The 18,340-nt window shown below is 46.2% G+C and overlaps 1 protein-coding gene across 1 annotated transcript in view; it reads right to left on the bottom strand.

Moving 5' to 3' along the window:
* The window catches only part of LOC115093343 (adenylate cyclase type 10-like), a gene marked incomplete in the record, with an annotated part of 787,628 nt that extends 774,114 nt beyond the window's left edge, over window positions 1-13,514 (bottom strand). The window contains 3 exon segments of the mRNA XM_029604970.1: window positions 6,289-6,327; window positions 7,309-7,413; window positions 13,339-13,514. Of these exon segments, the coding sequence (XP_029460830.1) occupies window positions 6,289-6,327; window positions 7,309-7,413; window positions 13,339-13,489 (295 nt within the window).
* Between the last annotated feature and the right edge of the window lie 4,826 nt (window positions 13,515-18,340).

Below are 18,340 nucleotides of genomic sequence, written 5' to 3'. Positions count from 1 at the left end.
GAAGTTACCATACTGGGTCAGCCCAGGGGCGGCGACCAGAATTGTACACAGTATTCAAGGTGCGGTCTCACCATGGAGCGATACAGAGGCATTATGATATTTTCCGTTTTATTCACCATTCCCTTTCTAATAATTCCCAACATTCTGTTTGCTTTTTTGACTGCCGCAGCACACTGAGCCGAAGATTTCAATGTGTTATCCACTATGATGCCTAGATCTCTTTCTTGGGTTGTAGCACCTAATATGGAACCTAACATTGTGTAATTATAGCATGGGTTATTTTTCCCTATATGCATCACCTTGCGCTTATCCACATTAAATTTCATCTGCCATTTGGATGCCCAATTTTCCAGCCTCGCAAGGTCTTCCTGCAATTTATCACAATCTGCTTGTGATTTAACTACTCTGAACAATTTTGTATCATCTGCAAATTTGATTACCTCACTTGTCATATTTCTTTCCAGATCATTCATAAATATATTGAAAAGTAAGGGTCCCAATACAGATCCCTGAGGCACTCCACTGCCCACTCCCTTCCACTGAGAAAATTGTCCATTTAATCCTACTCTCTGTTTCCTGTCTTTTAGCCAGTTTGCAATCCACGAAAGGACATCGCCACCTATCCCAAGACTTTTTACTTTTCCTAGAAGCCTCTCATGAGGAACTTTGTCAAACACCTTCTGAAAATCCAAGTATACTACATCTACCGGTTCACCTTTATCCACATGTTTATTAACTCCTTCAAAAAAGTGAAGCAGATTTGTGAGGCAAGACTTGCCCTGGGTAAAGCCATGCTGACTTTGTTCCATTAACCATACCTTTCTATATGTTCTGTGATTTTGATGTTTAGAACACTTTCCACTATTTTTCCTGGTACTGAAGTCAGGCTAACTGGTCTGTAGTTTCCCGGATCGCCCCTGGAGCCTTTTTTAAATATTGGGGTTACATTTGCTATCCTCCAGTCTTCAGATACAATGGATGATTTTAAAGATAGGTTACAAATTTTTACTAATAGGTCTGAAATTTCATTTTTTAGTTCCTTCAGAACTCTGGGGTATATACCATCCGGTCCAGGTGATTTACTACTCTTCAGTTTGTCAATCAGGTCTACCACATCTTCTAGATTCACCGTGATTTGATTCAGTCCATCTGAATCATTACCCATGAAAACCTTATAGAAACATAGAAATGACGGCAGAAGACCACCAAACGGCCCATCCAGTCTGCCCAGCAAGCTATGCACTTTTTTTTTTTTCTCATACTTCTGTTACTCTTGGCTCTTAGTAACCTTTTGGTTCTATTTCCCTTCCACCCTCACCATTAATGTAGAGAGCAGTGTTGGAACTGCATCCAAGTGAATATCTACCATAGTTAGGGGTAGTAACCTCCGCAATAAGCAAGCTACACCCATGCCTTTGTTTACCCAGACTATGTAACTCAGTCCTTGTTGGTTATTTTCTGTATATAGATCCACATTTCTACGTTCCCCCTGCCGTTGAAGCAGAGAGCTGTGTTGGATATGCGTTGAAAGTGAAGTATCAGACTTTCTCCCCTGCCGTTGAAGCAGAGAGCTATGCTGGATATGCATTGAAAGTAAAGTATCTGGCTTATTTAGTTTGGGGTAGTAACCGCCGTAACAAACAAGCTACTCCCCGCTTTTTGTGAACGCAAATCCTTTTTTTCCACACTTCCTCTTGCCGTTGAAGCTTAGAGCAATGTTGGAGTCGCATTAACCGTGTGTATGTTTATTGAATAAGGGTATAATCTCCAGACAGTAGCCGTCATTCCCGTGAGCCACCTACTCTTCATTCACGTCCTCTAGTCTTGATGGATCCACAGTGTTTATCCCACGCCCCTTTGAAGTCCTTCACAGTTCTGATCTTCACCACTTCCATTCCAGGCATCCACCACCCTCTCCGTGAAGAAATACTTCCTGACATTGGTTCTGAGTCTTCCTCCTTGGAGTTTCAACTCGTGACCCCTGGTTCTGCTGATTTTTTTCCGACAGAAAAAGTTTGTCGTTGTCTTTGGATCGTTAAAACCTTTCAAGTATCTGAAAGTTTGAATCATATCACCCCTGCTCCTCCTTTTTTCCAGGGTGTACATATTTAGATTCTTCAATCTCTCCTCATAAGTCATTCAATGAAGACCCTTCACCTTTCTGGTCGCCCTTCTCTGGACCATTTCCATCTTGTCTCTGTCTCTTTGGAGATACGGTCTCCAGAACTGAACACAGTACTCCAGGTGAGGCCTCACCAAGGACCTGTACAAAGGGATAATCACTTCCCTTTTCTTACTCGATATTCCTCTCTCTATGCAGCCCAGCATTCTTCTGGCTTTTGCTATCGCCTTGTCGCATTGTTTCGCACACTTCATATCATTAGACACTATAACCCCAAGGTCTCTCTCCTGCTCCATGCAGATCAGCCTTCCCCCCCGCCCCCCCCATCGAATACAGTTCATTCGGATTTCCTCTTCCCATATGCATGACTTTGCACTTCTTGGCATTGAATCTCAGCTGCCATATCTTCGACCACTCTTCCAGGTTCCTTAAATCCCGTCTCATTCTCTCCACTCCTTCCGGAGTGTGCACTCTATTGCAGATCTTAGTGTAGTCCGCAAAAAGACAAATTTTACCTTCTATCCCATCCGCAATGTCGCTCACAAAGATATTGAACAGGATCGATCCCAACACCGATCCTTGCGGTTCACTGCTTAAAACCACTCTCTCTTCAGAGTAAGTTCCATTTACCATCACACATTGTCTTCTGTCCGTCAACCAGTTTGCAATCCAGGCCACCACCTCGGCACTCACTCCTAAGCTTCTCATTTTATTCACCAGTCTCCTGTGCGGAACCGTATCAAAAGCTTTGCTGAAATCCAAGTAGATGACATCGAGCGCTCTTCCTTGATCCAATTCCTTGGTTACCCAGTCAAAAAAGTCAATCAGGTTTGTCTGACAGGATCTTCCCCTGGTGAATCCATGCTGCCTCTGATCCAGCAATTCTCCCGACTGTAGATAGTTCACTATTCTCTCTTTCAACAGTGACTCCATTACGTTGCCCACCACCGAAGTGAGGCTAACTGGTCTGCAGTTACCAGCCTCTTCTCTGTTCCCGCTCTTGTGAAGCGGGACCACCACCGCTCTTCTCCAATCACTCGGCACCACTCCCATTTCTAGGGATCTATTGAACAGGTCACACAGTGGACCCGCCAGCACATCTCTGAGCTCCCTCAGTATCCTTGGATGAATCCCATCAGGCCCCATGGCTTTGTCCACTTTCAGATTCTTTAGCTCTTCCCATACATTTTCTACTGTAAAAGGATTTTCATCTATTCCACTCCCCTCCAGTTTCTTGTTAATTAGAGATGGTCCTTCTCCAGGGTCTTCTTAAGTGAACACAGAACTGAAGTATTCGTTTAATATTTCTGCCATTTCCTCGTCTTTCTCCACACATTGATCCTTTCCACCTTTCAATTTCACTATACCACTTTGAACTTTTCTCTTTTCACTGATGTAACTGAAAAATGTTTTGTCACCATTCTTTATCTCCTTGGCAATTCTCTCTTCCACTTGACTTTTTGCCATCTTGGTTAATTTTTTCGTCTCCCTCAGTTCTACCAAATATTCTTCTTTGTGCTCCTCCCTGTTCTTTTAGCCTTTATTTTATCAGCCACCTCCTTTGAGAACCAGATAGGTTTCATTTTTCTTTTGCTTTTCTTTACTTTTCTAACATATAGATTAGTTGCCTTGGTAATTGCTCCTTTTAGATTGGTCCACTGCTGATCCACATCTCTCTCGTTCTCCCAGCCTTTTAGTTCTTCCTCCAGGTACTTCCCCATTTCATTAAAGTCCGTGTTTTTGAACTGCAAAACTTGATTCTTTGTGTTTCTTTCCTGTATCCTTTTTGTGATATTAAACTATATCGTTTGATGATCACTGGTGCTGAGGTGGGCGCCCATCTGGACATCAGAGACATTATCTCCATTAGTGAGCACTAAGTCGAGTATAGCTCCTTCTCTCGTGGGTTCCATTACCATTTGTTTGAATAAAGCTACTTGCATGGCATCCACTATCTCTCTACTATTATTAGATTCTGCAGATGGGATTCTCCAGTCTACATCTCCAGTCCAAAACCTTCTCCATTATGGGTACCTCCCCAACATTCTCTTCAGTAAACACCGAAGCAAAGAAATCATTTAATCTTTCTGCAATGGCCTTATCTTCTCTAAGTGCTCCTTTAACCCCTCGATCATCTAATGGTCCAAATGACTCCCTCGCAGGCTTTCTGCTTCGGATATATTTTAAAAAGTTTTTACTGTGAGTTTTTGCCTCTATAGCCAACTTCTTTTCAAATTCTCTCTTAGCCTGTCTTATCAATGTCTTACATTTAACTTGCCAACATTTATGCTTTATCCTATTTTCTTCTGTTGGATCCTTCTTCCAATTTTTGAATGAAGATCTTTTGGCTAAAATAGCTTCTTTCACCTCCCCTTTTAACCATGCCGGTAGTCATTTTGCCTTCTTTCCACCTTTCTTAATGTGTGGAATACGTCTGGACTGTGCTTCTATTTTTTAACAATGACCATGCCTCTTGGACATTTTTTACTTTTGTAGCTGCTCCTTTCAGTTTTTTTCTAACAATTTTTCTCATTTTATCAATTTTCCAGTCTCACAAGGTCTTCCTGCAATTTATCACATTCTGCTTGAGATTTAACTACTCTGAACAATTTTGTGTCATCTGCAAATTTGATTATCTCACTCGTCGTATTTCTTTCCAGATCAATTATAAATATATTGAAAAGTAAGGGTCCCAATACAGATCCCTGAGGCACTCCACTGTCCACTCCCTTCCACTAGTAGAACTGATGGACATGAATCTGAATTTTCATATGCAACATATGACTTTACACTCATTCACTGAAGTTCTGGTATGCCCCCAAAACATCCCTGTGAGACCATTTGAGAGTTAGACAACTAATTGTCCCCCTTTGAAAATGGCCTAGGGCTGAACATCTACATATAGGTACCTAAAATGCAGGTGGAGCTGAGGGGCCAGGGTGAAGAAAGTAAGTTCAGAATTGAGTTTCAGAGCTATGTAGAAAACTTTTAAGTGCCTACATTTAATTGAGTGAATAGCAGATCTAAAATTATTTGCCTCAGTTTTAGGATCCAACATTAGATGATTTCTCAGCCTAAAATTAAGGCCCCTAATTTTGACTAAAATTTCACTGAACTTTAGACACCTAAATCTATGGCATCAAGGCGCGGTGCTCAGTGTCCTTTGAAAATTGTCAGCTGTGATTGATCAGGCAGAGGAAAGATGGAGTCTCTTCTCAGAAAGCTGGAGAAAGCAAAGGTGAGAAATACAACACCCAACTCTGCCTGTGGCAGTGGCTTAGCATCAGGGGCCCATTTTAACACTGTATAAAAAGTGAATTGTTTGAGAGAGGCTTGTGAGATCACCCAAGGGAGAAACAGATTCATTCTCTCCTGGGCTGTCATACAATAGCGTAGAAGTCTGTGACCATTATTTTTTCTGCTGCTGCGGGAATCCCATTACGTGGAGGTAAGTACTGCTGGAAGCCTGTGATTTCTGGAGTATGTAACACCCAACGGCTGCATTCAAACTCTGCTGAGCTAGTTAAGTCAGACACGTCTACACTTTACTGGAAGAGGTGGCAGACTAAAAAAAAGCTCCGCATTGCCTATGAAATGTGGAAACTGTGTCTTCAAACTGTCTGAATTGTGACAAAGTCCGCTGCTACGCTTAACCTGTGCACTCAAAAACATGCCATGGACACAGAATACTTGTGAATATTTCCACTTGCTCCTTGTGCAGGTACTTTTTTCATGGAAAATAACTCTCACAGAGCTGAACATGCAATCTACATGCGTTCATCTCCTCCCCGACTGCAGACTTTTATCCACGTTTCTGGAGGGACTTCTTCAAGAAGTAAACTTACATATGATTGCACACACTTCTAAACCGCTTTAAATCAAAGCATCCACTTTGGAATGCAGCACAAACGCCTTGCAGATTTTGGAAGTGATCACAGGCAGGTAAGGTCATTGTTTCCTCCAATGGCCTCTGTAATTTAAACTTTCTGCTCCCTGTGGTCCGCCTCAGCCCTTTAGAACAACTCAAGCAGAAGCCACACTGCTGTTCTTACACCTTGAGGGACTCAGCTCAAAAGAAGAGGATATTTCCCCGCTCAGTGAAAGAGCAGCATATCAGCCTGCTGACTTCTTTCCAGCACCAAAAGTTAAGTGTGAAGGATACTTGCCTGCAAAGTTCAGAATATCCCCACCTGACATGAGCACATCTAGAAGGAAGCACAAAATGAGTAATCTTAGGTGCGGATCAGCAGAGAAGTACAACATACAGCCCTTTAGCTTGCATTGCACAATTTGAAACAGTAAATCTTTCCTCGTTTTCTGCAACGTCCTGGAGAGAAACACATTTCACAGAAAAAACTGTGCAAGCAAACACTTGTGCAAAAATCACTTTGACACTTTTGTACTTAAGGGATAAATTTCAGTCCATACCCACAATATTTCTGTCATTCACTTGTACTATTTTTTCTGTGTTTCTATGACCACCAGTGTGCAGGTCATATCATCCCACTCTGCTTATGACTGATTACCTGAGGGGAGGCTGTGTAGTGTGAATAAGGCTACACTTACCTGCATGCAAGCCATGCTGTCTAATGCTGGTTAGGGTTACCTTGGGGTAGGCCGTGCGGTATGTCTCTGGATATGTATACTAGTGGCTATGCCGTGCGGTGAGACTTTGGTTATAGGTAGACCAGGAACACAAGACTTTTGAATTTACAATAATTAAGCATTTTTAAATTGACAAAAAAGGATTCAAACAGAAACCTAGGTTTCCTATCACATTATGTACCATAAAATTATACTGCTTGTGACTTTCTGATCACCCATAAAACTCACTTTATTCCTTCCCTCTTCCCCTTAGCAAGGGAATCCCCTTTATGGTTCACTTATGGCCGCCACTACTTTATATTTCCTGGTCCTGCCATCTTTTGCTCATTTTAATTTTGACTTGAAGAAGAGAGTTACAGCTCTTAAACTATTCAAGGAATGTATTACATTAGGCCACAACAATGGCTCCCTCTATCCGTTCCCCCTTCCAATCCCATCCTGTATGCTCGGAACCACTCCCTCAAGGTCCTGGCAACCTCAGATGCCAGGAACACAGCAGCCCTACATGAATGTGTGCACAGGACATAGAACGTGAGGTGCCCTCGACAGTGTAAGGATCCAGACATTACTAGAGTACTTACGATGAACAATATCTCCAATGTACTTATTAAGACTCCTCGTTAACTGGTCAGCTCCGTAACCTTTCTTACAAGTTCTGCTAAATGTTTCTGTCAGTGCAGTGAAACCTGTACCAAAGAGATTGGAAATTAGTTAGACAAAATCTGTTATACAGAGGATAAGGAAGGAGTTAACAATCCCCCAAGTGCAGGAATTAATAATGAAATTTAACCAGATCAGCAGTACTTGTAGCTACAGGGAGCGGTGACAGACGAAAACTGGGGACAGCAGTATCTGTAGATACAGGGGGCGGTGACTGACTATAGCCGGGGATGGAGGTATCTGTAGATATAGGGGACGGTGACTGACTATAGCCGGGGATGGAGGTATCTGTAGATACAGGGGACGGTGACTGACTATAGCCGGGGATGGAGGTATCTGTAGATACAGGGGACGGTGACTGACTATAGCCGGGGATGGAGGTATCTGTAGATACAGGGGACGGTGACTGACTATAGCCGGGGATGGAGGTATCTGTAGATATAGGGGACGGTGACTGACTATAGCCGGGGATGGAGGTATCTGTAGATACAGGGGACGGTGACTGATTATAGCCGGGGATGGAGGTATCTGTAGATATAGGGGACGGTGACTGACTATAGCCGGGGATGGAGGTATCTGTAGATACAGGGGACGGTGACTGATTATAGCCGGGGATGGAGGTATCTGTAGATATAGGGGACGGTGACTGATTATAGCCGGGGATGGAGGTATCTGTAGATACAGGGGACGGTGACTGATTATAGCCGGGGATGGAGGTATCTGTAGATACAGGAGGCGGTGGCTGACTATAGCCGGGGATGGAGGTATCCGTAGATACAGGGGACGGTGACTGACTATAGCCGGGGATGGAGGTATCTGTAGATACAGGGGGCGGTGACTGACTATAGCCGGGGATGGAGGTATCTGTAGATACAGGGGACGGTGACTGACTATAGCCGGGGATGGAGGTATCTGTAGATACAGGGGGCAGTGACTGACTATAGCCTGGGTCAGAGGTATCTGTAGAAACAGGGGACGGTGACTGACTATAGCCAGGGATGGAGGTATCTGTAGATACAGGGGACAGTGACTGACTATAGCCAGGGATGGAGGTATCTGTAGATACAGGGGACAGTGACTGACTATAGCCAGGGTCAGAGGTATCTGTAGAAACAGGGGACGGTGACTGACTATAGCCGGGGATGGAGGTATCTGAAGATACAGGGGACGGTGACTGACTATAGCCGGGGATGGAGGTTTCTGTAGATACAGGGGACGGTGACTGACTATAGCCGGGGATGGAGGTATCTGTAGATACAGGGGGCGGTGACTGACTATAGCCGGTGATGGAGGTATCTGTAGATACAGGGGACGGTGACTGACTATAGCCGGGGATGGAGGTATCTGTAGATACAGGGGGCAGTGACTGACTATAGCCGGGATGGTGGTATCCATAGATACAGGGGGCGGTGACTGACTATAGCCGGGGATGGAGGTATCTGTAGATACAGGGGGCAGTGACTGACTATAGCCAGGGTCAGAGGTATCTGTAGATACAGGGGGCAGTGGCTGAATATAGTCAGTCAGCAGTATCTGGTACAGGGGCCAGAAAGAACCAGTGCACCAACTCTACCCCATCTCAATCTTTTTTTAAATTAATTTTGTTTTATATTCCACCTCTCATAACACTGTAAAGTGGACTACATTCAGGTATTGTTGGTAAACTCCTGTTCTCAGAGGGCAAAGGAGGATGAATTGACTTGTCCAAGGTCACAAGGAACGGCTGCGGGATTTGATCTCTGATTTCCCTGGTTCACGACTGCCTTCTGTAGCCACTTGGCTACTCCTACTCCTTAATGTAAAAACCTTGTCTCCTACCACCAATCAATGTACCAGCCTTGCTACTCTGTTCACAACCTACAGCCCGTGTATACCATTTCTGTCCTGCCCTTGTTCATAAAGCCTTCATTCTGCCACTTCACAACCATTGTACAATCTCAGCCACTAACCACAGCCTGTGTATCATCCTTACCCTCTGCTGACAAATAGTGTACCAATCTCACACTCATAAGCAGTCTACCCCCCTCTTATCCCCTCATGAAACCCAATGTACAACCCTGCTCTCTTTTCTCATATCAGTGTACCAGTCCTATCACTAACTTGTGCAAGTACACCAGGTCTGTCCTCCTTAATTATAACTAGTGTATCAATCCCATAACAGCCCACTCACAAGCAGTAAAACAACTTGTCCCCCACTCATAAGCAGTGCAACAAGGTCTGCCTCTCTCGAGCCCACACTACCCCCTCACAACCATGGTAACAACTCAGAAGCAGTGCACCAAGATTGCCCACTTCCACCCACACTACCCCCTCACAATCATGGTAACAACTCAGAAGCAGTGCACCAAGATTGCCCACTCCCACCCACACTACCCCCTCACAATCATGGTAACGCAGAAGCAGTGCACCAAGATTGCCCACTCCCACCCACACTACCCCCTCACAACCATGATAACAACTCAGAAGCAGTGCACCAAAATTGCCCACTCCCACCCACTCTAACCCCTCACAACCATGGTAACAACTCAGAAGCAGTGCACCAAGATTGCCCACTCCCACCCACACTACCCCCTCACAATCATGGTAACAACTCAGAAGCAGTGCACCAAGATTGCCCACTCCCACCCACACTACCCCCTCACAACCATGGTAACAACTCAGAAGCAGTGCACCAAGATTGCCCACTCCCACCCACACTACCCCCTCACAACCATGGTAACTCAGAAGCAGGGCACCAAGATTGCCCACTCCCACCCACACTACCCCCTCACAATCATGGTAACGCAGAAGCAGTGCACCAAGATTGCCCACTCCCACCCACACTACCCCCTCACAACCATGGTAACAACTCAGAAGCAGTGCACCAAGATTGCCCACTCCCACCCACTCTAACCCCTCACAACCATGGTAACAACTCAGAAGCAGTGCACCAAGATTGCCCACTCCCACCCACTCTAACCCCTCACAACCATGGTAACAACTCAGAAGCAGTGCACCAAGATTGCCCACTCCCACCCACACTACCCCCTCACAACCATGGTAATAACCACAGGAACCCAACTTCCCTGCTCACAAGCACCAAACTAACCTGTTCCCCACGGATAAGCAGTGTACAAAGATCTGCCTCTCCCGAGCCCACACTACCCCCCTCACAACAGCCTACTGACAAGTAGCAAACCAACCTGGTCAGCCACTCCTACTGCACACCATCCCCTCATAACCAGTACAGGAAGCCCACAACACCCCTCCTCACAAGCAGAACACAAACCCTGCCTGTTTTACTCAACCCATTGCCACTCTCAGCTTACAGCGGGAATTTCCCACAAGTCCACAATCTCAGCCTTTAGAATTGATACTGTGGCTGTTTTCTGCTCAAATGCAGATCGAAAAGCAGATCTTAACATTACCTGGTAAACGATAACTTTCAAACACCATAACTTTACAATCACCATTAACTGGCAAATTTGTTATCTATGTTAAATTCCTATTGCCTTTGCTCTGCCACAAGTTTTGTTTTCCCCATCGCCTCTTCATTGCTCCAAGTTTTTGTGTTATCCCTGTTTTATTGTAACTGCAACTATTTCTCTCAGCACTTGTTAATGTTCTTATTTATTTATATCTCCTGTTGCACCCCTTGTTAATTGTAAACCAGCATGATGCGATTCCTATCGCGAATGCCGGTATAGAAAAACTTAAAATAAATAAATAAATGCAAGGGTGAAGGAGATGGGCTTCAGCTACAGACAAGCCTACTTGGAGTGGAATCTATTTAGGGAGCCGGAGAAATGTGCTCCTTGAGCCCAGCATCTTGCCTCTGATAGTGGCCACTCCAGGTCACCTGCAAGTACCCATTACTTCCCAATAGAGTCCATTCCCTGTTACTGTCAGCAGTAAGACCAGTGTTCCCTTAGCTAAATCTAACTAATAATTATTTCTGGTCTATCCTCCAAAAACTTGTCCAAACCTTTTTTAAACTCAGTTATGCTATTTTTTTACATTTTCTGACAGAAAATTCCATCCTTTAATTGTGCATTGACTGAAAAAACATTTCTTAAATCTTCCTTTAAATCTACTACTAGTTTCATGTAGGTAAGGGAAGAGAGACAGTAGGTCTGTGATTGTGGGGAGTGAAGGACAAAGAGTGTAATTGTTGATCCATGAGGGGGAAAGTATCTGTGATCGTAGAGATAGAGGGCATGTGATTGTGGATCTGTGAGGGGGAGAGAGTATCTGTGATGCTGGGTGTTTGGCAGAGGATGGGGACAGATTTAGAGAGTCTGTGATTGTGGATCTGTAAGGGTAGAGAGTATCTGTGATGCTGGGTGTGTGGCAGAGGATGGGGATGGAGTTAGAGAATCTGTGATTGTGGATCTGTGAGGGGGAGAGAGTATCTGTGATGCTGGGTGTGTGGCAGAGGATGGAGATGGAGTTAGAGAGTCTGTGATGGTGGATCTGTGAGGGGGAGAGAGTATCTGTGATGCTGGGTACGTGGCAGAGGATGGGGATGGAGTTAGAGAGTCTGTGATGGTGGATCTGTGATGCTGGGTGTGTGGTAGAGGGAAGAGGTGGAAACAGAGTCTGTGATTGTGGATGTGAGGGGAGAGAGTATCTGTAATGCTGGGTGTTTGGCAGAGGATGGGGATGGAGTTAGAGAGTCTGTGATTGTGGATCTGTGAGGGGGAGAGAGTATCTGTGATGCTGGGTGTTTGGCAGAGGATGGGGATGGTGGATCTGTGAGGGGGAGAGAGTATCTGTGATGCTGGGTGTGTGGCAGAGGATGGGGATGGTGGATCTGTGAGGGGGAGAGAGTATCTGTGATGCTGGGTGTGTGGCAGAGGATGGGGATGGAGTTAGAGAATCTGTGATTGTGGATCTGTGAGGGGGAGAGAGTATCTGTGATGCTGGGTGTTTGGCAGAGGATGGGGATGGTGGATCTGTGAGGGGGAGAGAGTATCTGTGATGCTGGGTGTGTGGCAGAGGATGGGGATGGTGGATCTGTGAGGGGGAGAGAGTATCTGTGATGCTGGGTGTGTGGCAGAGGATGGGGATGGTGGATCTGTGAGGGGGAGAGAGTATCTGTGATGCTGGGGGTCTGTGGCAGAGGGATGAGGTGGAAACAGAGAGTCTGTGATTGTGGATCTGTGAGAGGGAGAGAGTATCTGTGATGCTGGGTGTGTGGAAGAGGATGGGGATGGTGGATCTGTGAGGGGGAGAGAGTATCTGTGATGCTGGGTGTGTGGCAGAGGATGGGGATGGTGGATCTGTGAGGGGGAGAGAGTATCTGTGATGCTGGGGGTCTGTGGCAGAGGGATGAGGTGGAAACAGAGAGTCTGTGATTGTGGATCTGTGAGGGGGAGAGAGTATCTGTGATGCTGGGTGTTTGGCAGAGGATGGGGATGGTGGATCTGTGAGGGGGAGAGAGTATCTGTGATGCTGGGTGTGTGGCAGAGGATGGGGATGGTGGATCTGTGAGGGGGAGAGAGTATCTGTGATGCTGGGTGTATGGCAGAGGATGGGGATGGAGTTAGAGAATCTGTGATTGTGGATCTGTGAGGGGGAGAGAGTATCTGTGATGCTGGGTGTTTGGCAGAGGATGGGGATGGTGGATCTGTGAGGGGGAGAGAGTATCTGTGATGCTGGGTGTGTGGTAGAGGGAACAGAGTCTGTGATGGTGGATCTGTGAGAGGGAGAGAGTATCTGTGATGCTGGGGGTCTGTGGCAGAAGATGGGGATGGAGTTAGAGAGTCTGTGATGGTGGATCTGTGAGAGGGAGAGAGTATCTGTGATGCTGGGTGTGTGGCAGAGGATGGGGATGGAGTTAGAGAGTCTATGATGGTGGATCTGTGAGAGGGAGAGAGTATCTGTGATGCTGGGTGTGTGGAAGAGGATGGGGATGGAGTTAGAGAGTCTGTGATGGTGGATCTGGGAAGAGTAGACAGGTCAATGGTTACCTGAAATATCAGCAAAGAGCAAGACCCCATTAAAATCCTCCACGTACGGAATTTCTTGGTTGTGATTTCCATACACGACCAGGTCGGGGACATGGGCCGCTACTTTCCCTATCTTATGGGAGTAGAGGTGCCCTGCCTCCAGCACGGACATTGCTCTTGCTAGCCAGGGCTCTGCTTGCCTCCTTCATTCACGCTGAGGTCATCACAACCTGCAGCCAGGAGTCGGGTCCCACCCAGCCTGTGATGTCGCCCATAACCAAGGAAACCCCAGTTTCCTGCAGCTGTGTCACAATGCTCCAGTGACATCACAATCTCCCAGCATTCTCTGCGCCCACCTGTGCTGGGCCAGCGAGGCTCCAGAAGCAATGTCTCTCCTGCCATCAGTGTCCCAGACACATTCCAAACTGTCTCTTCTCCTCTGCCCCCTTCACCCAGCCATGTCTGTCTCTTCTCCTCCAGTTTAGCTCTGCCCCCTTCACCCAGCCATGTCTGTCTCTTCTCCTCCAGTTTAGCTCTGCCCTTTCATCCAGCCATGTCTGTCTCTTCTCCTCCAGTTTAGCTCTGCCCTTTCATCCAGCCATGTCTGTCTCTTCTCCTCCAGTTTAGCTCTGCCCCCTTCACCCAGCCATGTCTGTCTCTTCTCCTCCAGTTTAGCTCTGCCCCCTTCACCCAGCCATGTCTGTCTCTTCTCCTCCAGTTTAGCTCTGCCCCCTTCACCCAGCCATGTCTGTCTCTTCTCCTCCAGTTTAGCTCTGCCCCCTTCACCCAGCCATGTCTGTCTCTTCGCCTCTATTCCAGGTTAGCTCTGATCCCTTTACCCAACCTTGTCTGTCTCTCATCTCCTTTCCCCTAGCCTGGCTCTGCCCTCTTCCTCCAGCCCTACCTATCTATCCTATCTGCAGTCTGACTGTGCCTCCTTCACCCAGTCCAGTCTGTCTCTTCTTCTCTCCCTAGCTTATCTCTTCCCTGTCCACCCAGGTCCAGATTTCTCACTGGGTGAAATAGCCAGCTGCCTAGGGGTGCCAGGCTGGCCACCAACACTTTCTCACAAGCATCACTCAAAATAAGAGTCAACTTTTCAAAATGATTGGAGATGCCTGAACTCAACCAGGCAAAATGAAAAAAACAAAATTCAGCAGGTCATGGGCACAACTGGTCAGCCCTTATTTAAACATCCCAAGCACAGCAGGTGACACAAACATGAAGAGGATTCATGTGGTCAAAGACTGAAAATCCCACCAGTCTCCCTTTTCGCCCAGCTGAAGTTCATGCATACCAATCCTTCCCTTCTTCAGCCAGCGGGTACATAGCATACTCTCCTAGCAGCAGTCCAGCTCATCCCCTCCACATCCTCACCCAGACTCTCACTTTTCCAGGCCAGCCCTATTGCACCACACCACATAAGAATGCCATGCTGGGTCAGACTAAGGTCCTTCGAGCCCTGCATTCTCTCTGAACAGTGGCAAGTACCGGGTAGATCATATAAAGTACATCTATTTCCATAGCACCCTGTCCCCTCATCCAGTTTTCATCAGTTTCTCCCCTGTCCCCAGCCAATCCACGGAAGCAGAAATACAAAATAAGCAGCCAAATGTCCAATCTGGATTATATTTTATTGTGTAGAGACAAATATGTGCAAATGAGCCCGACTCTAGCAGAGTTTCGCCCTCCTTCAGTAGGGCTGCATCAGGGGCTAAAAACATACAATAAATGACAATAAATAATATTAAAATAAGTTAAAAAATGATAAAAACATATGGTAAACAAACATATAAAGTGAACATATAAAATGGTAACATGAATATATGTGGTGTAAACATAAAACCAGCAGAATAAAAAATGCAATAAATAATACAAAATGTGTTAAATGTATAAAAGATAATATTGCCTTTACCTACAATAAAAAAAAATTATTATACAACTGTGTTGCTAATTCAAGTGCAAATGGCTGCAAAAAATAATGAAAAATATAATAATAAAATGTCATTAGTGACTACAAAAGTGTATAAAATAAAATGCTCACCAAGCATGTGAAATGTGATAGGTGTCAAGAGAAAACATATAAAATGGAAAATAAACAAAATAAAGTGAAAAGATAAAGTGTGTTAACAAGGGGGTATACATTATGGGGTAGATTTTAAAAGAAGCGCGATCAGCCTACTTTTGCTTGCGCATCAGACTCAAGCAAAAGTACGCTGGATTTTAGTAGATACGCGCGGAGCCGCGCGTATCCACTAAAATCCTGGATCGGCGCGCGCAAGGCTATCGATTTTGTATAGCCTGCGCGCGCCGAGCCGCGCTGCCTCCCCCCGTTCCCTCCCAAGGCCGCCTCCGAAATCGGAGCGGCCTCGGAGGGAACTTTCCTTTGCCCTCCCCTCACCTTACCCTCCCTTCCCCTACCTAACCCACCCACCCGGCCCTGTCTACACCCCCCCTTACCTTTGTCGGGGGATTTACGCCTCCCGGAGGGAGACGTAAATCCCCGCGCGCCAGCGGGCCTGCTGCGCGCCGGGCCGCGACCTGGGGGCGGGTACGGAGGGTGCGGCCACGCCCCCGGGCCGTAGCCACACCCCCGTACCCGCCCCCAAAACGCTGCCGACACGCCCCCGGAACGCCGCGACGACCGGGCCCGCCCCCCCGACACGCCCCCCTCTGAGAACCCCGGGACTTACGCGAGTCCCGGGGCTCTGCGCGCGCCGGGAGGCCTATGTAAAATAGGCTTCCCGGCGCGCAGGGCCCTGCTCGCGTAAATCCGCCCGGTTTTGGGCGGATTTACGCGAGCAGGGCTCTGAAAATCCGCCCCAATATAAATGTAAATTGTGTGAAAATATTGCTTACTATTTGCATATATAAATGAATTCTATATCTTCGTCAACAACTTATGTATATGAAATATGGACGTTACCTATGAGAGTAATAGGAAAACAGTAAATGTCAGAATAATGATGTACCGGAGAAAGAAAAGAGTATAACGGTGAATCAGACATCAAAACAGATCTGTAAATTAAACATTCAATAGCGATGATGGGCACGATAGACTGAAACCAATAATATTAGTGCTCAAACTTAATCTTAAGATATCATTAAAAAATATTTTGAGAAAATTTTATTATTAGCTTCTAATGTTAAACCACGTTGAAAAAAATATGAAGATCGCTAAGGAAATATTATGTCTAACTATCTCAACAAACTAAACGACAGCAAAATACAAAATTAGTTAGCCATAACTGTGCAGTATACCAATTCTAGCTATCATTCTTTGATCGGATGCCAAAACTGAAAAACTTGGCGCGAACATTTGAAGTATATACCTTTGGGTAGGCACTAATTTCTTAAAGTAAAATGTGCGGCTTGGCTGCACATTTTACTTACGGTATCGCGCGGGAATGACTAATAGGGCCATCAACATGCATTTGCATGTTGCGGGTGCTATTAGTCTCGGGGGGGGGGGGGGGGTTGGACGCGCGTTTTCGATGCGCTATTACCCCTTACTGAATAAGGGGTAAAGCTAGTGCGTCAAAAACGCGCGTCCAAATGCGGGTAATGAGAAAATATGTTTTTACTCAATGCTTAATTAAGCTCTGGAATTCGTTGCCAGAGGACATGGTAAAAGTTATTAGTAAAACTGCATTTAAAAAAGGTTAGAACAAGTTCCTGAAGGAAAAATTCTTATGATAAGTAGCTTGGATTCTATCTAACTCTTGGGATCCTGCCAAGTAGTTGTGACCTGGATTGGCCACTGTTGGAGACAGGATACTGGGCTTGTCGGACCCTTGGTCTGACCTAGTATGGCAATCCTTATGTTCTTAGAACTGCCCCTCCTTCCAGCAGAATGGTGGTCCATTTGGTCACAGAACACAATAAGTGCATCTGCCTTCGGAAATGCAACTGTACCCTTGCCATCGGATCTGAGGGATATAGACCCACTAAAGCGCGCTTCCCTTTTAATGTTTGCTTCTGGAGCGCTCCACTCAAGATCAATAAACTGAATTGCAGCCAGGAGGGGAAAGAAACATGATGCTTTGCACATGGGATTCTTCTTTTGCGAACCAATAGAGTCACTCCCAGCCACACCAAACATCTTCAGAGTCTGAGACAACAGACTTGGCAACTCATTTCTATGAAAGAAATGAAAAAGAGTTCTTTGCGGCTTAAATCCGAGGGAATTTCCCCCTTCTCCACAGGGCAGAACCCAATCCTCGTCAGAGTCATCCTTATCCACATCTTCCTCAATATCATCAGGGACTACTGAACCACGGAGCTTTGAACCACGGAGCTTACACGTGGTAGCAGACATTTGGGAACTCCAAGCACGTGATTCTGATACTGAAGATTTCGCCATCTCAGCTGGACACCCCTGCAAAAAAGTCTATAGTCCCTGGAAAAATTCTACCCAAGAAAAGGAGGATGGGTCCACACCAGACCCTATAAGCCCCAATCTGATGTCCTGTGATCGATCATCCCCTGAAGATGTCCCTGTCACAGGGTCAACTGTCTCAATGTTAGGATTCTGTTGGAACTGTTGGTACGTGAACCCTGGGCCGAAGTGAGAGGTGGTAATGCCCACGGGGAGGAGCCCCGTGATCCTCACTGTCGGGAGGCTAGGTCTCAGCTGAGGTCAGACACAGAAGCAATATAGTCTTTATTAAAGAGATAGAAGCACTACTCGCAAAGCGGGGGGTGCCAGAGACGTGGTCACACAGACCCAGAGACACAGGGTCGGTGGAATGGGAAATACCCAGAGGGAGTACCTCCGTCTCGTTGGCAGCGGTCTGAAGAGCGGATAACCCGGGGAAGTCTCCTGTAGAGATGGTAGAGGCCCGCGAAGCGGGGTGCACCGACGAGGTCTTAGTAGAGATGGTAGTGGCCTGCGGGGCGGGGTACACCAAAGAATGTCCTCGGTAGAGATGGTAATGACCTGCAGAGGAGGGTATGCTGGTGGCATCCTCTGTAGAGATGAATTCATGTCTCCATCCGAATAAAGCTTACACTTGGACTATTT

This window comes from Rhinatrema bivittatum, chromosome 6 (assembly GCF_901001135.1).
Source record: "Rhinatrema bivittatum chromosome 6, aRhiBiv1.1, whole genome shotgun sequence".
Lineage (NCBI taxonomy): Eukaryota > Metazoa > Chordata > Amphibia > Gymnophiona > Rhinatrematidae > Rhinatrema > Rhinatrema bivittatum.
Note: the sequence above shows the minus strand (reverse complement) of the source record. Positions and strands in the feature narration are given on the sequence as shown.